The 23,568-nt window shown below is 42.0% G+C and overlaps 1 protein-coding gene across 6 annotated transcripts in view; it reads left to right on the top strand.

Moving 5' to 3' along the window:
• Positions 1-23,568, top strand: part of MAPRE2 (microtubule associated protein RP/EB family member 2) — a 72,247-nt gene that overhangs the window by 13,621 nt on the left and 35,058 nt on the right. For 2 of the 6 annotated variants that reach the window (XM_039703055.1, XM_039703053.1), the window contains exon 2: positions 20,359-20,486. In XM_039703055.1, the coding sequence (XP_039558989.1) occupies positions 20,366-20,486 (121 nt within the window). In that variant the 5' untranslated portion in view covers positions 20,359-20,365. Of the gene's footprint in view, positions 1-550; positions 777-13,041; positions 13,067-20,358; positions 20,487-23,568 lie in introns of those variants that run through there. The other 4 variants (XM_039703054.1, XM_039703056.1, XM_039703058.1 and 1 more) reach the window with 4 other exon arrangements.

The raw sequence follows: 23,568 nt of genomic DNA, 5'->3' as shown, positions 1-23,568 counted from the left end.
AAAGAGCATAAAATAACTAAAAGCTTCGTGCGCTGTTTTATTATTAGAAGTCCATGATTTTTTATATCTTGTAGTCTCATGTCACTTTAATATTTATGCCCTTTTTAAAAATAAAGCGTTTACCCTCTGAAACACGGATCCCACGCTATGATTCTTGCGAGCTGCAGCCCGTGCGGGCGGGCTTTGTGCGGCGGCGATGGCCATCGCCCCCGGCACACCCGCGCCGAGCTGGGCAGAGCTGGGCGGCGGTCCCTGCTGCGGCTCGCCGCTCTGTAACCCAGCAGCCCGGCCTGGGGGCTCCCTCGAAAGAAGCCCGACAGCTCCTTGGCGATGCTGAGGTACCGGGGAGCGGAGGGTGACGAGGAGGCATCGGGCGGCGAGCTCTCGGCCGCTCCCGCCCAAGCCGGGCGCGCACACGGCTGTCACGGGCGGCGGTGGGCAGGGGCAGGCGCGGTCCCCACGGGCCAGGCGGCGTTTCTGTGCCGCCCACAGGCGCGGGGGCGGCGGGCTCGCCGTGCGTGGCCGGGCCGTGCCTGACGCGCGGCGGGGCGGGGCGGGGCGCGCGGGCGGCGGAGTCGCGGCTGCCGCCACCTTCCGCACACCAGCAGCAGCAGCAGCGGCAGCAGCGCGGGGCTCTGCGGAGCGGCGGGAGCGCCAATGCCCGGACCGACCCAAGCCCTGTCCCCAAATGGCGAGAACAACAACGACATCATCCAGGATAACGGGACCATCATCCCCTTCAGGAAGCACACGGTGCGGGGGGAGCGCTCCTACAGGTACTGCGGGGGGGCTGCGGCGGCGCGGTTGCATAAGGCGGGCGGGCTGCAGCCCCCTCCTCTCCCCCTGCCCAGCATTGTCCGGCTGCGGAGCGCTCGGGGGATAGGCGGGATGCGTGCGGGGGCTCGCCGCGCCCGGGCGGAAGAAAAGCGGTTAAAAATGATAATTTAAAAAAAAAAAAAAAAAAAAGAGGAAGGGGGAAATAAAAGGGAAGGCGAGAACGCCCCCCGCGCATGCAGCCAGCTCCCCTTGGAAAAGAGCCGCAGCACCTCGCTGCGGATCTCGGAGGGAGGCGGCGCCGCGCGGGAGGCGGCGGCCGCGGATGGCGGGGCGCGGGCAGCCCCTGCCCGGCCGGGAGAGCCGCACCGGGCACCGGGCAGTGCCCGCACGCCGGTGCGGGGGTGACAGCCGCCCCCCGCTCCTCGGGGCGGGGGTGACAGCTCTCCCGGTGCCTGAGCCGGGGAGGGCGGCTCCATCCCCGCCCCCCGCTCCCCGGCAGGCAGCCCCATTTTGTGTTTATTTATCGTCTCTCTTTTGGGGGGACACCCGTCCTTTGTCGCAGTTGTAGGCATTTTTGATAAATCGTTTGGCATGCGTTGCTGGCAGCGCTTCTGCATTAACATCTCTGACAATATGTTCCGGCAGATAAGCTCATTAAAATTGTTTGCATTGTTTGATAAGGGTCGCGGCGCAGCCCGGAACGCAACTGGTTTGATGTGCTCCTTGCTGCCGACTCGAAGGGCGGCAATACGGCCGGTGGCTCCTTATGTCAATATACAGTTATTTTAAATGCTGCCTGGATGACAGCAAGCAGTGCCTCTGCAGAGAACACGCCCCTTAAAGCTGATTTTCAACCAGCAGGAAATGATGCTGCTCTCAAATATCTGACTAAAGTGGCGAGTTGTAAGCTCGAATACATGAAAACAAACGTGGATGACTTGGCTTGTTTGTCTGAAGAAAATCGCAGTATTTTTCCTTCTGCCGAGGAATAACGGAGCTGCTACCGGCATTTGGCCATTAAAAACCTTAACAGTGAATCTCATTGTTGATCACACACTGACGGGTGAGCGTGAAATGTGTCAGAGATCCCAGTGTGTGGTTAGTTTGAATTGCATAAAATTTAGTCTGTGTCTCTCTCTGAAACTGCCTATGCTTTGTGCAGTGGACCCCAGTGCACACATTCAGCACAAAGTAGCAAAATTGCTTTTGCAAGGACTGATTTCTACTTGCAGAAATCCTGGAGCTCTCACTTCCTATATCTAAATTTCAGCTGAGTAGTACAAGATTCTGTTTTAGGGAAAAGCTGTATTTCTATCTATGAAATAGATTTGAAATATCATGCATCTACCTTCAGTTTCTCTGATATGCCATAGGTACCACCGATTGCTAACTTGTTTCCTTCAGAAGAGTTCTTTGGAAAACCTCTGTTACATGAGGCTCTCCATTCTTAAAAGACTCCATAGTCTTTTAGGGATTTGTATCCATTTGTATCCCTCTCTAGAGCAATATAAAGGAATACAGAATTACTGATGCTAGCATTGCATGTTATTTTTGGGCAGTAAATAAGTAATCCATTTCAATATATTTAAGAAATAAACCTTTAATGCACAAATAAAAATTTCTACTGAGGAATTCTATTTAGGTTGGGTTTTTTCCCTTTTGGACACTTACCATGTTCTGCAGAGTCATAACTCCCATATCTGTTGATTTCTTCCTTTCTCTTGGAGAAAGGGAGAATGGTGCTTAACGTGCTTCCATCTGTAGCTAAAGTCCTTTAGGAAGTAAATGTCAAGCATAACAGAAGGAAAATGTTAGAGAAAATACATGAAAACTGTGGTGAAGCTTATTCTTGATACTGGAAAAAATGGCTTTTAACTTCCATGACTACCTTTAGTATCTTGATAGGTTTGGTTCTCGCTCAGTGTGAGTGGCAGCAGGAGATCTCTGGGTACAACACATGAATTCCATCACTTTAGTGCCTGCTGCCACACTGGACTGTCAGTGCCATGCCAGACTTCTGGAGCAGCTTGTAGGACCTCACCATATGACACATCAAGTTGCTATGCCTCTGATTGTTGGGCTGGCTTCTTCCATCTAGGAATATGGAATAAATATGTCATTAAACACACCCTGGAGCTTAACGGCAGATGAGCAGTTGTACAAAGCTAAAACACTTCTGTGTCCTGCATCTTTGCTCCTAAGTTAGCCTGCATCTGCCATGTGTATAGAGGTTCAGTATTTGTCTTTCTGTCCTTCTCTCCTGTAGTAACAGAAATGCTTTCTCATTTTATAACTTTTAACATGTTCTGTTCCACAGATATTTTAAAACAGTAGTCTTGACTGATCAGAAAATTTGTGTTCATCAGGTTAGAGATTCTCAGACCTAAAAAAAATCCCCTTTGCTATTTCTAATCTTTTACCGAAGATTTGATATCCAACTCCTGAAGCTGATTTAAAAACAGCTGCAGGTTGCACCATTTTACAGACTAGGAAGTTGACGTGGAAGGAGCTGTTGTAAGTTATCCATGGAGTTGAGGATGCAGCAGGGAATTGAGCTTATACCACGAGTTCCAACCATGTGCTCTGTATGCAAAGCCACAAATAGTTTTCCCAAGTCTTCCAAAGGACATATTATATTTTGCAGACTGGGACATACAGGCCCAAGGTGTTAAGTTTCTCATCCAGCTTTACTTAGCTGGTAAATGGAAACCAGGCACTTTGGCATAAAATTTAGTCACAGGGTGATGTTACCTTTCAGAGTTAATAACTGTAATCAATCTGTATTGCTCCAGTGAAATGCTGTTTCTTTTGCTTCAGATCAGGAGCCTGTTTAAAATTTGGTACTGAGGTGTCTTTTTGTTGACCTGAAGTAGACTTGGGGTAATTTCTGAGAACGACATCACATGTAATGGTAGTTTTACTTCTGCACTCAAAAATGGCTGAAAAAATTCCATGATAAACGAAATCAACAGCTGTGGGGAGAATTGTTTTTTCAAATAAGACATGTTTGCAGTGCTTTTTTTGCCAGACTCCAGGTATCTTGTGTGGTTGATCAGCTCGTATTTTTAAAAGCTAAAGTATTAAGAGTGAATACTTCTAGGTTCAAATGGCATACCTAGTCTAAACCACCCTGGTCTTAAAGAGACTGTTGTATCTTCCTTTGCAGGATTCTGTGCTTAACTTCCACTTTGTCTCTATGTGTTGCTAGAAAATGGTTTTCTGGTCCTTCATTCCCTGGCTATATTTAGATTTATACCCAGAACTTGCATAAGCAGAGGGGAAGGGGCCGACTTCCTGATTGTTTTTCTTGAAATCACTATCCTAAAAGGAAAGGGTATTTCTGTTTTAGTTTTTATCTATGAGTGTCTACCTTTTTAATGTTATCTATTTTAAATATTTGATTTTTTCCTAAGTGTTGTCTTCATTCTAGAAATCATTGTGTGAGCAGACAAGAGATGGTGCTGTGCATAATAATTAAAGCTAGACAGCAGTGGCGATTTCCTCACCAACTTGCTGGAATAAAGTTGTGGGGTGTTACAGCACGTATCTGGCTGCCTTTTACAGCAGTATGAGCTGATAACTTCCATGCTGAAAGTCAAGATTCACGTTACAGCAAAATCTGTTTTGGTCTTTGCCTTCCAAACTCGCAGTGAATTGCCGGATGCAGGCTGGCCCTGGGCAGCAGAGAGCATCCTTCCCTCGGCAGGAGCTGCCCCTGGCTCTGGTGACTCTGCCTTCCACATGTGTGGCTTTACTCAGGGTTCAAAGGGAGACCTATGGCTTTGCCTTACTCTGGGCAGAAGGAATCTCTTGCTCTAAAATTAGTCTCCGCTGAATGTAGTAAGCAGGTAGTTACACTGAAGTAAAAAAGACCATTTGTTTTGATAAAATTAATACATAAAGGCCCAAGCTTGAGAACTGGGAAGATGATACAGAGTAAAAGCAGTGAGTTGTCTTCTCCCTTCACAGTATTGATAGGTGTGACTTCTGAAACGGTAAACATCAGTCAAAGTAAATGCTATTAAATATATTAGTGAATCTTTATTTTCAGAGGCATTTGCTCTTGACCTAACAGTTTTATTGCAGATTATGAGAATTTTGCCCTAGATTTCATTGAAAGCAGGAAAAAGTCAACAACAAATATTAAAATAAATCATCAACAAACTAACATAAATTACACCCCATAAATTTGGCCTGTGCTTTTCTAAAAGCTGCAGTTGTGATAACCCCCTTGTCTGCCAAGCATCTGGATTGCAACAAGGTAGTTACTATCAGGGAGAAGACCATCCTGATGACTTAGAGCCAGCAGCTTACCAGCCAGCATTAAAGAGGAACCAAGGCAGAAATCTTTCCTTAGTTCCTGTCAGCTTAGGTACCCTCTATTTTCTCTTCTTTCACTTTCATAAAGCTGTCTTCCTATTGTTGCCACTGCTGGTCTTCTTTAATCTTGTTTTCTGCTTAGGGAGTACTCTGCCTAGAGAGAGCTGTTTTGGTGAGAATCTTCTGCTGGGCAGATCCAGCTCTCAAAAAGCACAGGGTGAAACTGTCTGAAGATAACTGGGAATTATATGTGAGTGCATGTAAAAGTCTCGGAGGGTTAAGAGGATGACTCTGCTCAATACTGCATCAGTAGTTTCAAACTTGGATTATTGGGATATCTCTGTGTTGTTGGGATATCTCTGTTGACCTGGATTTAAGTCTTCCCAGATAATACCTTCATAGTGTTTTGGGGGCTGGAGATATTTGTTTAAATCAGGGGCTAAGAGGGAGGTAGCTTTTTGGGGATTAGGGAGAGAGGGGAGAAAACACTCCACAGACAGCCCAGTTTGTGTAAGGACATTGATGTGATTTTCAGAGAGCACAAACTCCTCAGTTTACACCCAAATGCTCTCACCATAAAGGTCTGAGAACGCCTAATTTGCACTTAGCCTCTGTGGGTTTCAGAAACATCCTGTAGGTGGGAGGCTGCATTCTGCTTTTTGTTGTGTGATGTGAGGTTTTTTTTTAACTACCTTGTTGAGCTGCATAGCAACAGCAATTTTTTTTTGGCATATTAACAGAAAAAGGAGCAAGTTTGGGACACACAAGAACTGGACCTGATGCTGGCACTTTCAGAAACAGACATTTTGGCTTCTGCCTACTGTCTTCAACCTAGTCTTCCTAGAAAACAGGCACCGAAAAGTATGCTGCATTGTGAGAAAAAGGTGATTTGGAGGTGGGGCTGTGGAGCAAGAGACCTTGATTAAAGCTATTTATTTGGCTCGTTTGAGGGAGATGCATTTACCTCATCTGGACCACAGGAATGTTCTTCCAGGGGGCATACCTGGACTAACCTTTTGTGATATAAAACTTGTTTTGGGAGCCACTAAGAAAAGAAAATGCGTGGTAGGTCTACATTTCAAGCCTTAGCATTTGAATGTGTGACTCTCTAAAAATATTTTCAGAGGTTTTGGTGTTTAGTGGGGAGGTTAGTTTAATTTGACAGTCTCTTCTCCTTCCTCATGCCCAAAGCTAATTATAGCAAAGGCTTGGTAAGGAAGCAGATTAATAGTGTGCCAGCTTTTCATGCGCTTTGGAAGCGCAACTTTCAGCCTTTGTTTGATAATTGAAAACGAGTGGTCTCGCCACATCTGTTCTCAATCACGCCAACCACTGAGTGGGATGGCACGAAGGCCGTGGTGCGGTGGCAGCAGCAGCAGCTCCGCTGCTCTGGGACAGCGTTTGGCTGCTCGCATCCTCCTCGCTCCCTGAATCCCGGCCTCCGGCTAGCAGCGCTGATCGCTCGCTCCCAGGATCAGTGCTGCGGAATGTAAATGGAAAACATCCGTGTTTCTTCTGTGGATGGTGTTAGCTGCGTAGCTGCTTGGATCTTGCTCAGATCTCTGCTGCCTGACTCACTGATAAAGCATCTTCTTCGTATTGTTTCATTACAATTAGGTGGGAGGAGAAAGGGAATATCAGCTATAAATGTTTACTAAACATGCATTTAACTCTCGGGGTTTAAAAATAGTGTTGTTTTCTCTTTCTTTTTTTTAGCACAGTTCTACTGTGTTTTGTTATGAAGTATTTAATTCAAGATTAAAGTCTTGCCTGTGATATTTTGAGGAAAGTTTGTCTAGTTTTCTAGTGGTGTACTAAATTACCAAATATTTTGCAGAGAAGGCTCTGTATACTGGAAGCACACTCATTAAATGTCTCAGTTCAGCCACTCTGAAATAATTTCTTGTTTCCTATAGAGCCCCATGATTAGTGAAGGGTGCCTTTGGGTTAAATCTGGTTTTTTGCTATGCTATCCAAACAGGAAGTGTAAACATTCATTAGTGAATCGAGACTTAAGGATGTAGCTTCCGTAGGAAATCCTACAACTGTGCCAAATCATTCTGCCTGGAGAGAAATATGCCATGCAGGTTGAACTGTTGATCTTGTGGCCTTGTGTATGACCACCTTGCATTGTATTGTTTCAGAGGCTTAATTTTCAATATTATGTTTCTTGGCAATTTGGTGCCCTGAGAGACATCTCAGTGGAGCCCTTAGCTGAGATCTGTGCACTTCAGTTTTATCTTTTAGGAGCAACTCAAGTGAATTCCCCCCCCTACAGCAGGGTTCCTTAGTACCATACAGCTTTTCTACCCAAGCAGCTGTAATTATTCAGAGATGCACATGAATGCAAATTCTTTCCTGTCACTCTGGAATGCAGTGTTGATGCTCAGAAGGGCTTGCTGGCAGTATGTATTAAACAATTTGGGGGGAGTGAAAATTCATTTTAGGCAAATCTTACACAGTTGTTATGCTTTGCTTCTTAAGGTTAATCTCTGTGGAGCTGGTCCAGTAATATCATGAATAGGAAGCACTGGAATATTTGAAGTAGAATACTCATTTGTTTTACTTACGGATTCGGTGTTACACAAATCATAGCTTGTTAAAATAACTATAGAATCTATGAGTAATTGTTTGTATGGAAGTGGAACACATAACCCAGTGATATGAAAGTCCCACGGGAGCTTGTGTATACAGAAAGACCATGGTGTGTAGGAGTGCTGAGAACAGGGAAACAGTGGTAATTGGTTGGATAGAAGGGATACATTTTCCCAAAAGGACAGCATTCAGTTGTAATTAGTCATTCTGTTGGAAACCTTGCAGAAAGGTGTTTGTTATATTTTTTTGAATTGAGTTGTTTGGGGTCCATATCGCTGTTTGCACATAATAATGTTTCAAAGTTATACATGATGCAGATTCTGAATCAGGGTCTAAATACACTGTTTTCAGTCAACACATTCATGTTGTGCTAGGTATCAGATTCAAGGCATAAGAAATATTATATTTTAAATTTTTTACTTCCTTTAATATCTGCGATGAAGACAGGCTGAGACACCTGGTGTTGCTCAGCCTGGAGAAGGCATAAGAAATATTATATTTTTAATTTTTTACTTCCTTTAATATATCTGCGATGAAGACAGGCTGAGACACCTGGTGTTGCTCAGCCTGGAGAGGAGGAGGCTCTGGGGAGAATTTAGAACAACCTTCCATTATCTAAAGGTGGCTTGCAAGAGAGCTGGAGGGGGAATTTTTTTACAAGGGTAGGTAGTCGTAAGACTACAAGACAAGGAGCAATTGCTTCAAACTGGTAATATGTTTAGATTAGGTATTAAGAATAAATTCTTTACTGTGGTGTGATGAGACACTGAAACATGCTGCTCAGAGAAGTTGTGGATGCTCCATTTCTGGAAATGTTCAGGACCACATTGCATCAGGCTCTGAGCAGCCTGGTCTAATGGAAGGTGTTGCTGCCCGTGGCAGAGGGGCTAGAACTACATGATCTTTAAGGTCCCTTCCAACCCAAACCATTTTGTTATTCTGCATATTTCTGCCTGCAGAGGTTTGGCTCTCTTGTGCACGTTTTTAATCTGTGGTTCCCAAGTGTCAAGTGAGTTCCACAGGGGTGCTGTAGAACTGCCTTGTCTCTCAAGCAGCTCTATTTTTAATACGGTGAGGTGTTTTTTTCCACTACCACATTATGCACACCCCCCAGTTGTTCCTGAAGAGTTACACAGTGTGGACCTGGTGGTGCTGGTGAACAAGATGAGCATGAGTCAGCAGTGTGCTCGTGCAGGGAAGAAGGCCAAGCCCATGCTGGGCTGCATTGGCATGCATGGAGCCAGCGGCTCCAGGGAAGTGATTCTTCCCCTCTGGTGCTTCTGAGACCACATCTCACATACCGTGTCTGGATTTGGCCTCTCCACTTTGAGAGAGACAATGACATACTGGAGTGTGGCAGAGGGATACCAGGATGGTCAGGGGGCTGGAGCTTGTCACCTGTGTTTGGTCAGTCTGGATAGGAGCCAGCTCAGGAGAGGGGAAGATCTCACTGCAGTCTTATCTGTCTAGTGGGAGACTGTGTGTAAAGAAGATGGAGCCAGGTTCTTTGCAGAAAGAGAAAGGATGAGGCAATGGCTGTCAGCAGCTGCAGCAGTAAAAAGTACTTTGGATATTGGGAGAAATGTTCACGCAGCCAGGATGGTCAAACCCCAGAAGTTAACCAAAGGAGCTGTGGAATATCTCCTTGGAGAGACTTGAAACGGAGACAAATGGCAGCCTTCTCTTGCTGTTTCTGCAGTGACTGGGAGGCTGGAGCAGATCTCTCTGGAGTGCCCTGCCTACCTGAGTCAGTTTATGGTCCCATTCTGTAGCTCTAATAAACATAAACAGCTCGTGACTTAAAAAACAAAATAACAAAATCACGTGTTTAAAAATGAAAGGAACATCATCTGGAAACTACTTTTGTACTTCCAGGGAGATAAAATCAGCCTTGTCATCAAAGGTTTGAAATGGAAAAGAAAAATACATGTATGCAGTCTCATTATGACTTCATCAATATCAGATGTTTTCTAGTTTAATTCTTGTGAAAGCTATACTGCTGCTGAAGCAGTACATTAATTTATATTCATATAATTTCATTGCATTCTCTGAATCACTGGGAGCAACTTTTAGTTGCAGTTTAGTACCCAGGGATGATCGAAAGTTTGTAGAGACACAACAGAGCAAAGGCATAGTTTTGCTGTATCATAAAATTAATTGTGTACATTGCAACCAAAGACTGTCTTGAAGTTAACAGCTGATAAATTGCTCACTCTGCTTTTAAGGGATTGTAGCTTTTTTTCACGCAGAAAATGTTAGCATTATTGATAAGTTTAATCTGCAGAAAATGTTTTAACTGTGAGCACAGTTCTTAAACTCTGTCAGATGTCTGCCGAGTTTGATGTACTTTTACAGGGAGTGGTGCAGAACTGTCTTGTCGGATGGCCTGCATCAAAACTGAGAGAGTTGAAGGAACTAAATATCCACATTGCAACCCAGATTACCTTAGTAACTGCACCTACATCTAGTTGAAGGCAATTCAAGCAATAAACTTTTTTCTTTCTTGTTTATTGTGAGAGTTGAACTTGGTAATGTCACTGTTTGCCAGCTGGAAGCAATACACTTTAGGAATTAACCTCAAGATATTCCATGAAAGGAGGCCAAATCCTATTAAACAGTACATCTATGCTTCTCTCAGCTTAAGGTGCAAGGCTTTACTGGGGCTTGGAGATAAAGAATGTTGTAAGTAATTCAGTTTCTACAATCACAGTTACATCAAAGCAGCAAGCACCTTCTAAAGAACATTATTTAGAAAACAAAGCTTTGGGGATTTCCCCCTTTAGTTAAAGGTTAAAATCTGTCCAAAAGTTGCAGTTTCACAGATCTTCAAAGACCAACATGGTTGTAAAAAGAAGTTTTGGCGAAGCTTTACTTGATGCTGGTAGACACCAATTATGTTGGTACTGCAACAATGGTAAAATCAGTCTGTGGTTACTGGCACACAGCAAGAGTAATATGTTACATAAATCACAGATGGCTGAGCTAGAATGTTCCTACAGGGCAATTTACTTCATGAAGGATTAGTGAATTCTAGTTTTAGTTGCTCCAAAATTAATTTAGCAGTTAAGCAATTGCATTTAGAAGTTCAGCCCTGTTCTAGATAGTACTTGGTAGGATTAATTCTTAAGATATATAATTTATGTATTTTGGGCACCAGGATAATTTAAGAGTGCTTCTTTATCTGTTATAGTGTTAATTCATGAGAACAAGGGAAGAGGTCAAGTTACTTCGGTATCGAAAACCAAATTTAAGTGTTGTGGCTGCTAGACTTAACACTTGCAGGCTGTATAATATTAGAAATGGTTTGTAGGGAGAAGGGAGTTTGTAATAAGCCAATGACAGGGGTATTTATTTGGGCCTATATCAACAACATTGGAGATGTCAGAACTCCAAGGTTTATTATTACTATTATTATTATTTTTAGTCTAGCTTTCACCAGTGGTTGAGGGAGAAGAGGGAGAGAGGTTGGCATCAGAGCCTAGAAAAAAAGCTCTGCAGTGTGTTGGTGCAGTGGTCTGCAGAGGCAGCGCTGGCAGGGGACTTTCAGCTGGTTCGTGTCGCAGGTGTTATCTGGATCTTGGTCCTGCATTCCCAGCAGAAGCCTGGTGCTTCTCCTCTCCCCCCAAATGGCAGCAGAGCTGTGATAACAGTGGGAAGCCTGGGCAACCATACTAAAGCTTAATATTTTCATTACAAAAATACACAGGCGTGTTTTAGAGGATGATGCACCAGTGAAAGCAGCTAACATGGTTGCCTGTTGCTTCATCTGTTGTCACATGCTTGTTTACAGCTTCAAGGCTTAAAATAAATGTTGTCTTATACCCCTGATCAGTGTTGTCACCTTCCTGCCAGGATGACTTGTTCAGGGATGGAGTGGAGCTGGCTGCCTGGCCAATACCTCAGCAGCTCTGTTGTGCACGCTGTGCTCCGGCACCTTTGCCCACGGGTCCTGGGATGATTGCATGAGTGGTTGCTATGCTGTTTCTTGTCCTTTACTTCGTGTCACTCTGGGAACTTTCAACGTGAAGGTGGCCTTAGAAGTCCACTTGAAAAGGGCCTCATTTTCTGCAAGAACAGAGTTGACTCAATGATCCTTGGTGGGCGCCTTCTGACTCCTGATATCCTGTGATTCTAACAAATGTGTATATTAAGGTTAGAATAAATGTTGCAATGCATAAATCAGTGCTTATCTGCACTGCTTTTTAATGTAGGAGAGAGAAGAGTTGATGCATGACCAAATCCTTGTGCTCTGTATCCTAGTGCATCATTTGTGAGTGGGAAAGCTGTACTGCAGTCCCTCCTTAGCCGGTGCAAGAGGTTTCCCATGGGAGTGCTCTGCTCCTTAGTTTTGCCTGTCTTGGACAGCCAGGATTTTTAAAGTGTCCTGCAGTTTCTTGTAGGAAAACAGCAGCTATGTGTTAGGAGAAAGGCATTGCATTTCCCCTTGTTGAATCCTCCTGTTTTCCCTTTTTCCCAGACTTGTCCTCTTCTAAAACCCGTGGATGTTCAGTGCCTATCTCCTGCTGACTCACTGCCTCTCTTGCCTGGCTCTGCAGCCTTGTGAGGCGCTTGGAGGCTGCTCAGGCCCCCTGTCAGGAGGGCTGTATAGTATTACAAAATCTCATTTGCCATTAGGTTATGCTTGGAGTAAATCAGCGTGTTACTTTAGCCTTTCACCTCGGAATGTATACACGCCACAGAGGAGGAGGGGGGCAGCAAAACCCCGGATAGGTCAAAACTAAATTCATTTGGTGACTTCATCTGTCTCTAGTTGGATCTCATCCCTGCTGAAACTCCCAAGCCTGCCCGCAGCGTTTTCTGGACTTAAAAGGCGGAAATGGCAGGAGCCGGGAGCAGCCGGGCTGCCAGAGCTGCTGCTGGGCTGCCAGAGCTGCTGCTGGGCTGCAGCGTGGCTGCTGCCCTCTGCGCTCTGCCTCTGACACAGTGCCTCGGTGCCCTGCAACCCCAGTGCCCAGTGCTGCTGGCTGCTCTTCATCAGGGTTTCTGCTTGTTCTTAGCCCTTCCTAATCACGGGCAGGTATTCCTTGGTGTAGATGCAGGTGGCTGCTTGGATGGGTGGCTGTGTCCACCCTGTTTCTCCTGGAAGTTCACAGGCTGCGCTCATGTGGGGCCAGTGGATTTGGGGACAAGCTCTCCTCCAATGCTGTCTTCATTTTCCCCTAAGTCTGCATTTGCTAAAGAAATCTCCTCTCTGAAAGTGAAACTGCTCATCCATCAACTCATGGGAGCAAAATAATAAGCGGTTCCCCTGTTATTTTCAGTGCTTAGGCTGGAAAATGAGGTTTGCTTGCATGGGCTGCCTCTCAAGGCATCCTTTCTTCAGTGGTCAGCACTGATGTTACCTTGCTTTATGGTATGTTTTAATCTCTTGGAAATCCTTTAGCAATGTCTGCATATTTGCTTGGTAATCTGTTATTATCCATAAGGGAAAAATATTTAAAAAAGGAGAATTGAAGTTCCTGCTTGTGTCTGGATGAATTGAGACTTTGTTTAACAGCAGATTAACAGTTTGTTTACATATCAGCTTTCTAGAGGTTTTATAGTTACAAAATGGTCATAGACATTTTCGGTTTTCTAAAATGTAGGTGTTTCTAATTGACTTGAGTTTATTATATGTCTGAGAATTATTATCCTTTGAATCAACCTTTTTTATTTTTTTCCCCCTTCACAATCCCCTTGTCTATTGTGAAAGGTAGACTAGTTGCCAGCATCTATTGTGAAAATTTGACAGGTTGAATATCTTACTTCAGGGCATCAGAGCAGCGATTCAAGCCTAAGATCTTAGAGTTGAAAGCCTTGGCAGGGGGAGGGTAATAACTGTAAGTAAAGGCAGTGAAGTTTTTTAGTATTGCAGCCTTGCCACTATTAGGTTCCTCTCGTTCAGCCTACTTCAAAGGTTTTTTGTTGTTCGTCATTAATAAAATGCCTTCTTACTTTGTAGTCACATTCTTTTTATACTGAAATTTTTGTGTCCTTACACCATGTTAAATAGTGCCTGTCTGTTCAGCAGAGAACATTACCATTGCTTTGTTCATCTGCTCTAAGGTGTGGCTCGAGGGTGCTGTGCACTGCTGTGGTTCATTTCTAACCAGAGTGAATGTACCTGGGTGGAAATGGTGGTAGCCAGAGGCTCTGAATTGCTTCCATTTTGTGTAAGCTATTGATGTCTGCCTTTCTTGTACCTCTGTCCTTTGTTAAGAATTTTTTTTTAATTAACATTTGTTTGCTCATAGAAATTGATAAGGAACCTTTCAGAGCGTGCAAATACTTTCAGCCATAATAAGATCTTATGTACTTGAGTGTTACTGTTGCATTGTACTTGTGATGGCAAAAGTGAGCCCTGAAAAAAAGGTTTTGTTAGTGTAGAGACATGACATTGCTGTTTCATTGCCACAATTTCAGTGGCATCAGGAGTGAGAATGTAGATGGAGAAATAAAGTCTTGCTTATGGTATGGAAATACAACTGTGAATGCAAACATGACTGGCAGATGCCAGTCAGTGAATGTGGTTTATCCTTCTCAGGTCAACCTTTAGGTGCCCTGAAATCTTCAAAGCACTAAATAATTGTCCTTGAATCTGAAAATATTATTTTCATTTTTGTGAACTATTCCAGTTTAATAACTAGTTAGTGAATAAATTTCTAACTATTTCTAAAAGCTATGCAGTATATAGTGTAATGCATTGCTAGTTATTAGGCCATATCAGAGGGTTTGGCTCTAGTTGTACATATATTGGAATACTTCTGGTCATGTTTTTTTGCATTTGAGGAAACTGAATATCTAAAAAATAATCAGTATTTTTCTTCCTCTCAAAAAATAAGTTTTTTTGGGTGGTGGTAAGTTATCTAAAGCCATATGTAGCACAAACCAGAATTACCAGGAGCCTTTATAGAAGGTACTCAGATTTGCTTCTGAATCAGTCCTTTAGACCCATCATAAACATTTATGTAGGTCAGAACATCCCAGCATTGGCAGGAAGCCTCTAATTTAAAAGAAAAAAATTCCCTAATCCAATCAGAGTGCATCTCTATTACTCTAATTTCACTTGCATTTAAACAGGGTAGTGCAATGAAAACAATAGAAAATATGCTGTTGTCTGTATTCAGTGATAATCCGGCAATATTCAAGCCATAACATGTGCATGGATTGCCTCAGTTTCGTCTAGTCTTTGTAGAGTACTTCACAAATCATTTTAGGTCAAGTCAGATCCGTGTGGTAAATGTAAAATGGCATTCAGAAGTGAGTGAGATGTACAGAAAATTTAAAAAAAATTAACATTTCAGGGCTATTTAGTGATATGGGAACAGTGCAAATGAGATTTGACATTCAGCATTTAAAAACATTAATTTCTCACAGTATTATAATCACAGGGTTCTTTTATTCTTTTTTTTTTCTTTCCCTGTGGCAGTACCTCATTGTGATTAATCTTGTCTCTGATTCAGTTTCTGGCTAGATAGAGCCTTTGTGTTGCTTGCTGCAAATATCACTGCAGTTGCAGCACTCTGATGCCACAGTATTTGCTGCAGAAGTACAGCATAAGTCAAAAGGGAGGGTAAGAACAGTATTGTCAGCACTGCACAGGAGCTTTTTGTGTTGATTTGCTGTCTGCAGGACTCCTTTCTGTACAGAAAACCTCGAGCATAAACTGGCCTCTAATGACTGTGGCTACAGCTGTGTGCAGGGACTGTTAAAGAAACAGGCAAGGTCCAGCTGCAAATCAGTTGTCATTTCAGGATGGTACAAAAGGATGAATTTTCCTTGTACAGAGATTTATCCACTGAATGTGGCAGGTTTCTTCCTTCAGGGATTTCTTTGTTTTTGCAGCAGATTTAATCTAGAAAGCCTTTTCGCCAGCAGCTGCAGCAGTCTCACTCAGCTCCATCTTAGCCTTTCTGCTGTTATCTCCTGCTTTAGTAATTTTTGGTGTGAGATCTTTTGTTTTATTGGCAGTATCTTATCAGGTGCCAGCTTCCAGAAGGTTCCTCTGTACTGTCACACAGACTGTCCACTGCAGTTAAAAACGTAGTATCTGTTTGTCTCTTTGCACTACTATTTAATACAAATATGTATATTTGTACTAAATGAGAGGCAGTGGCAGAAACTGGAACCCAGGAGGTTCCACCTGAACACAAGGAAGAAATTCTTTACTGTGAGGGTGAGTGAGCACAGAAACAGGTTCCCCAGAGAAGCAGAGTCTCCTTCTCTGGAGATAATCAAAAGCCATCTGGACACAATGCTGAGTAATGTGCTCTAGGTGGCCCTGCTTGGGCAGGGACGTTGGACTGCAGTGGTCCCTTCCAACCTTTCCTATTCTGCAAAAATGTGAAGGCCTTGCAGGTTCACGGGTGGTGGCAAGTGTGATGAGTTTTTACACTACAAATAGATTCACTGCTGGAATCCTTCTAGTCTTGTCATTATTACTGGTTTGTTGTTATACAGCTTCTGCTGTCAACAACTGTTAGTTTATCACTGGAAAAATAAAGTAAATGTGGTTGTTGCAAAACTGTCCTTAAGAACAGCTGGATAATACCTTGTAGCAGCTGCAGTTATCTGTAGCAAGAGCAGTGGAAAATACCCAATATCTCAATGTTCAATGCTGCATATAATGCCTTAAAAATTAATAGACTTTTGGGTGTAATGTTTACTGTCAGGCATGCCGAGCCAGTATATTTCTATCTGGGGAAACTGTTTAAGCATGTACATGATTTTCAGCACCTCTCTAATCCTCTGAACTCTTGTCTGTGGTGTGTAGTTGTGCATGTGTGAAGTGTTTTTCTGAAATGCCTAGACTCTCCTCATATGTGAAGACTCTCCTCAGGCTTAAAGTAAAACAAGGGAGAGTCCTTTATGCATAGGCAGTACTGTAACAGCCAGAGGTTTTTCATGTCCCCCTGTGCCTCCTGAAGTGGGACATATGATGTGCTATCCTCAGTCTGCCTTCAGTTGCTATAGAATCACAAGGCACCTCTGTGGAATTCTGAAGATGCCAGGTAGATACTGGTTTGCAGGCTTGTGTGAGCCTCATTGCAATCTTATGATGCAGATGTTTCACAGTGCAAACAAGTGAAAGCCTAACAAGTTGAAAGTGTAAATAATATTATTGGAAACGAGGAGTGTATTACAACATAAAACCAAGTTGTTAGCTACTTGGCTGTTCAGAGTATGGCCTGTGTGTCTCCACCTGTCCAGCTGTTCTCTTGCATCAGCTTACACATGTTTATTAATGTGTTTGGAAGATGGATCACATTTTTCAGAGTGCTTCAGCACTTTGGGAACTCAGTCCTGTAGAAAATCCCAGCCCAGCTGTAGATGTTGAGCACAGAGGTTCTTAACTGTTTTTGAGCATGGTAACTGCACTACCTACATCTGCTTGGTTTTTTTTCTCCTTCTTTTTTGCTTTGTTTAAGGTCTCTCTGTATGACAAACAGGATATGTGTGTATCTGAGCACCAAATTAGAATATGCTTACTGTAAAGGAAACCTTTCCCGGCTGAGTTTATTTAGAACGTAACCATTAGGAGGGTGGGGAACAAGAGATGCAAAGAGAGGGTGCACTCTTTCAAGAGAAGCAGCTGTGGAATATTCACATATATGTCAACAAAACACTTAAGAATGAATGGTACTGGCATGTTATTGAGTTCGTTAACAGCAATTCTGATTCATTTTGCCTTTGCTTGCAACTGTACTCATATACTGTTTTGCATACTTGTGTACAAATCTGAAGCTCTTGTCTCTAATAGCTTGAACTCATCTCTAATAAATAGTCTGAACTTTTGTTTGACCCTTAGACCATAATAATTAATTCACAGATGTAGCATAAGTTGTATCACAGGTATCCTTCAGGGTAGCATTGTAAAACTCAAGGTTATTCATTTACTCACAGTTTCCTGCAGTAGAATTCCCCACCCCATGCAATGCAGCAGAGGAAGTTGTTTGCTCCCCTGTGGATTGCAGAAGGATGGGTATTTCTCTTTGCAGTTCTTTGTGGAAAAAGGTGATGAAGGAAGTTCTGCATCCTTTCTCTGTGTGTGTGTATTTTCTTGATCTTTTTAACAAAGTGAACTTTCCCTTTTCACTGGTGGTAGATGATGGTTTTTCTGAGCTCTGCATGGCCTCAGAGGCCAATTAAAATGTTCTTGAAGTAGTGGCAATTACAGATCAGAGTAGCTTTATTTCAGATGTTCTCATCTAAATATCTTTAGTTGCTGTAGAATTCAGTGGACTCCTCTGTATTGCACTGTTGGTTTATTATTAAGCTCACTATTAATTCTAAGTGAATATTAAATTCATTATTAAGCTGTTATTTCAACTGATCTTACATACAATATTTAGCATGTTAGTTTAATGGTGACAGTGGTACTATCTTTCTGTTAGTTTTTTATCTATATAAAAAGGCTAAAAAATAATAAAATAAAACCCATGTGTTTCAAACTTCAGATGCCATTAGTATCAAAGGGGTTGTTTGCCTGCTCAGTGCCTTCCATCCTGATGTTGAAGCTAAGCTTTTATCCTTAGCCATTATGGTGTAGTTTTAAGAGTAAAAGGGCACTCCCTGTTTCTAAAACTTTGTTCCTAGCACTTGGCTCAGTCCAGGCACTTAGTACATGCCAAGAGAGCGACCTTTGCTAACTCTTATAGTGAATACAGGGCTGTGTTCACACAACCGGCTGTGCTGCATGCGAACCTGTGGGAAGAACGGAGCACAGGCTGATTCCTTCCATGCTCCAGAGCTGCCTGTACAGAGTGGATAGGAAGGCAGCCTGGTTCTGAGTGAATTTCTGGCAGTGGTTGCCTGACTACTGGAGCATGGATTTTTCAATCCTATTTTTTCTCTCTCTCTGTTTTCTTTAATTCCTTATAAAGCAAATGCGAGGATTTTATGTCTTGCATCTTAATGTCAGTAGATGGGAACAACTTGAACAACCTTCTGTTTGTGAGATTTGTTTCCTAGAAAGTGACCTGTATTATGAACTTCGTAATCTTGTATTTAAATTTATTCTCTATGTTATGTGCTAATACACTTACATGTTACCAAGTCACGTTTTGTGCTGGTAGGTTTTTCCCAATTCACATTTTACCTAGGTTGCCCCACCTAGTTAGCACACACAACTATGGGTGGAGTTAATCTGTAGTCGTGTCCTTGCAGAATTGTCTATCAGGCTTCAAAGGGTTACATCACTGCAAATTTTTGGTGGAAGTAGTCCATTCAGACCTCAGATCCTACAGAGGAGATCCTGCTCTCTTGCACTGATTGAGAAAGTTGAGGTCCGAAGCTGAGATGGCAGGACTGGCACCAGAGCTAGACACATAAGTGTTAGCTACAGATTGCCACAAGAGACGAAGGTGTGCAGTCCCCAACAAACCAAGAATAATCATTCAACTTTGACTCTTTGGTCATTTCTGAGACACTTCATACTTGGATTGCTTCTAGTGGATTTTCTGAAGTCCATTACTCACGGGAACATTACTTACTCTCTGCATGAACTTGATTCTGCTCTTTGAAACTGCTGATGAGATAAACTTGAGTGTGCTTATGTTTTCTCTTTGCAACATCTTGCAACAGAAAGATGTGACTAGGGTAGGATAACAGGGATCAAAGTTCAGTAGTATATGTTTCTGGTCTGTGTACCTGGGAAGATGATAAAAGCTACTATGAATTGCCAGCTTCCAGGGAGGGACCGTTGCTAACTAGAAAAATTTATCTAAGGTGATGTAGCTGTGAAAACTTCAAGCACAGAGTGCCATTTACCAAGGTCTCAGTGAAATGTTATCTGAACTCTGTTTGAAACTGTTTGAGGAGGATTGCTGGCATCACCAGTCAGTGAATGTCTGGCTTGATATAAGAGACTCACATTGATTTGTTTAATCTAGACTACCTGGGCATTGAGGCAGACACTGAGTGCTGTCTCTAAAGCATTAGGAAATCCACTCTGGGGAAGAAAAAGCAATTAGGGCTGGAGGATAATGTTGGCAGAAGAACAAATGGGTTTAAGCTGAGAGGAAATGTTCCTAAGGTTTGAGAAGAACTGGGCTTCATGGCAGTTTTCCAACCATACAGCTGAGGGTGCAAATCTCAGTTGCTTTCAGGATAGACGTTGGTGCACTGATAACAGAGATTATTTGATATTCACTCTGTGACTATTAGGAACTGAATTAATGATCCAAAAAGGCCCTGTCCCAGTAAGAAATCAGTAATAGAACAGCTACTTCATAATTTAGAAGTTATCTAAAATTAAGTGTTGGTTTAGGGAGCCTGATCATCCTGCAGTGGCAAAAAACTGGCGGAAATCAGATCACTGTATTGGTGCAGCACAATGTGACAAAATGTCAGGTCTCTGATCTGTCTGCATATCTTTAGGTCTGATTCTGGTGTTTTTTCTACTTTATTGGCATGAAGCAGAGTACCATAGGTTTGTATGTTCTTTAAGTTCACAGTGACAGCCAGAGAAATATGTTCACAGGTGCCAAGAGGACATTGAGGAGGTTACGTATCATCAAAGAATAAAAATTACTTTTCCTTTCTTAATAAACAAAGAGATGGTTTTGAGTTTTCTTTCCCTCTTTTGAACAGGAAGCATATATTCATTGTATTTATAAAATAATTACCAAAATGTCAAAAATATTTTTGTCTCTCTTTTTTTCCTAGTTGGGGAATGGCGGTCAACGTGTACTCTACCTCTATAACCCAGGAGACTATGAGCAGACATGACATCATTGCATGGGTTAATGATATATTAGCTTTAAACTACACAAAAGTTGAACAACTCTGTTCAGGTAAGAAAGCTCACTATGCTCTATAAATGTTTATTTTAAAACCACTTTAAAAGTCTGATTTGTTGAAAATAGATAGCTTTTAACTTTGACATAAACCAGTTACTGTGAAAAAAGAGACTAATGTATGTGCACAGGAAGCATTTTTGCGTTGTTAATCTTCATGGGAAGATAAGGTACCTTGGGAAAGCATAACAAAGGCAGAGGTGAATGGGACAAATGTAGCAGGAGATACATAGAAGTAATAAAAAGGTTGGCTAAGCAAGCAAGGAATACAGTGATAAGTTTTAGTGCTTTAAAGCCACTGGGCTGGTATCTTTTCAAATGGAGAATGGACATAACTGAGAAAGAGACAAATTGAGAACCAACACCCCAGATGAACAAAATTCTCCAGCTCCGTTTCCTTCCTGAGGTTTCTCAAATCCCTGCTGATGCTTGCAGGAAAAAAGCACAAGAAAAAGACTGAATAAAAAACATGGATTTGAGGAAATGAGGCTTTAGCTGCTGTGAGGGCTTTAGAACTTTGTCAAAGTCTGCCTGTTTCTCTTTAAATCTGAGTTACTGTTGTAAGTATATTTGGTAGTGACCCCTGAAAAAAGGGTAATAGTTTGAATACTTCAGAAATGTTGGTTAATCAGAGTTGCAACTAGAAGATGGGTGTTAAACAACACGGTCTGTAACTAGATGATGGCTAGAAATGACACAGGAAAAGGCTGATGTTTCACTGTGAATATACATGCCCCTGGGGAAAGATTTCTTTCTGATTTCCAACTGTGATTTTTAAATTTGAAGATGTTTGGTGGAGGAGGAGCTTGTTTGTGGTGGAGGAGATCTAACTTAGATTGCTACTTCCAGACAGCTAACATGCTGGGAATATCTTATGAAGGTATTATCTTATCTTATGAGGACAGTGCTCAAAGCGCATGGAAGAGGAGCTACGTGACCAGATTTCAGCTATTTCTTGGTCCAGACAAAATGAATAAATGGGGTCTTATTTATTTGATTTTGACTATCATTCTGGGTAAATTTTCTGTCTCAGAGATGTTCCCTGAAAGATCTAAGTAATCCTTTCAGGCTGACTGTCTCATAGCCTATCCTTCAAAATTTCAAAAAACAATTTTCAGCTGCAGAAGTAGAGTACCATACTTGCAGCCTTGCACAACAACCATAAAAATGAAGTTGAAAAAGTGCAGGATAAAGTCAATGTAAGCAATTGATATAATCTGAACAACTAAAGATATAGACCATGGGAAATTTTTTTAAACTGTTATTAAACTTGAAATTGAAATGTTATCTCTAGCTGTTGTTATATTTACATGTCAGGAAGTTAGCCTAATTATTTTATTTCAGTATATATAAAGACAGAATTCACACAGGGAGTAGCTATAGATAGATACAGATAGATACATGCATGCACACACTGAAGGAGATGGAAACATAGAAGGAAATGGACGTTTGCATCTCAAAATACCCAAAGTTTGCTATTGTTTGAAACAGGAAGCATAGTAGACAAGTTATTGACTTGTTCCTATGTAGCTATTTAAATGCTCATAAATAGCTGAAAGGAAGCTTTTGAAGTGAGTTCTCAATCAAGTTAAATGTGTGTGGGCTTACACCAAAAGAAAAAAAAAAAAAAAAACAACAGCTAAGACATAAAAAACTTCACCAAAACTGTTTCTGAAAACAGGGGAGAAGTGATTGAAGAAAATATTGACTTAGCAGAATAAAATGAGTTAAAGTTATGTAAGAAGATCAGATAGAGAGACTTCAGCTGGGTGGGGCAAGGAGGGGAAAAGCATGGGAACTGTCACAAATCCACTGTCCCATTTCATTACACAGCTTCTTATACAACTTTTTCTGTGACCTACAGAGAGGATTTTGGGACACACCTCAAGGGAAGAACTGAAAAAGGGTCATCTCATTGCAGCTCTTACTTCATTCTGTATAAAATTAAATCTTTTTTTTTCTTTAGAATTTCCTGGATTGTATTGATTGTTATTACTACCTGATGCTTCTATATTCTTGTCTTTACAGGTGAAAGCTGTAAATTTGAATTTCCCCATTTGGTTTGGCAGTCGAACTTGATGCTTACACATTCCTGTTTTTACGTTCATATGCTTTACAATCCAGAAGGGGCTTTAGTAGCTCCTTATCTAAAGAAGCATTCTAGCACAGTACTTCCTGTGTTCAAGAGGACTTTACTCTCTGAACTGATGAATCTAAACACTGATAGATTCTTGCAGACACTAGAGCACAGTAATCTTAGTCTTAATAGGTTTTTCCCATTTGAGACTGCACGGTCCATTTCTCATGTGTAGGGATTGAAGACAGATGGACAAGCAGGTTTGGGAATCTTTCTGCATTTAACATAGTTTACTGTGTAAACTCAAAGCAATTTATTAAAAGTACATATATTTTATTTAGCCTATTTCCAGTGTAGATTTCAAGAGGGATACTAAGGGAACAGTAGTATAAATGATGAGCCAACTAGCAGGCAGAGCACCAGCAAGCAAGCATGGTATGGACTGCAGTTTGAGAATGACCAGTTTAACTCATTCATTCTGGCATTCCTTGGCTGATGTCCCTTGAACCATTGGCAGCTTTCATGCAGATTAATGCTCGTTTCCATAAAACATGAGCATTTCTCCAGGACTTCAAAGGGAAGGAATATATGGGAAACTCATTACAGCTATGAAGCACTTCACAGTATTAACAGGGATCTGCAGAGCTGCTGTAACTGAATTTTTATAATCTACTGTAAAATTGTATGGACATCTTCTTCTTTTTTAGAAGAAGCATTAACATTAGTCATGCTGTGTTATGACTATTCAGTTCTTGTTCATTTTTGTTAATAAGGAGCAATCAAAATGCCAGAAAAAGCTAAATGTGGGTCTAAAAAACCTGGGAGAGGGAAAGCAGGAGGGATGTTATATCTGAATTAAAAACTCAAAGGAGTTACTTTTAGGAGGTAGGAGCAACCTAGATATGGCATATTTTTGTGTTCAGCAGCTGGCTGTGTGACCTCATGGGTGTCCACATTTTGCAGCCAACCTAGCAATAATTTTTGACATTCAGAGCTTAAGCA

This window comes from Passer montanus, unplaced genomic scaffold (genome assembly GCF_014805655.1).
Source record: "Passer montanus isolate IOZ18808 unplaced genomic scaffold, ASM1480565v1 scaffold16, whole genome shotgun sequence".
NCBI lineage: Eukaryota > Metazoa > Chordata > Aves > Passeriformes > Passeridae > Passer > Passer montanus.
This window is presented reverse-complemented; position numbering and strand designations above follow the sequence as displayed.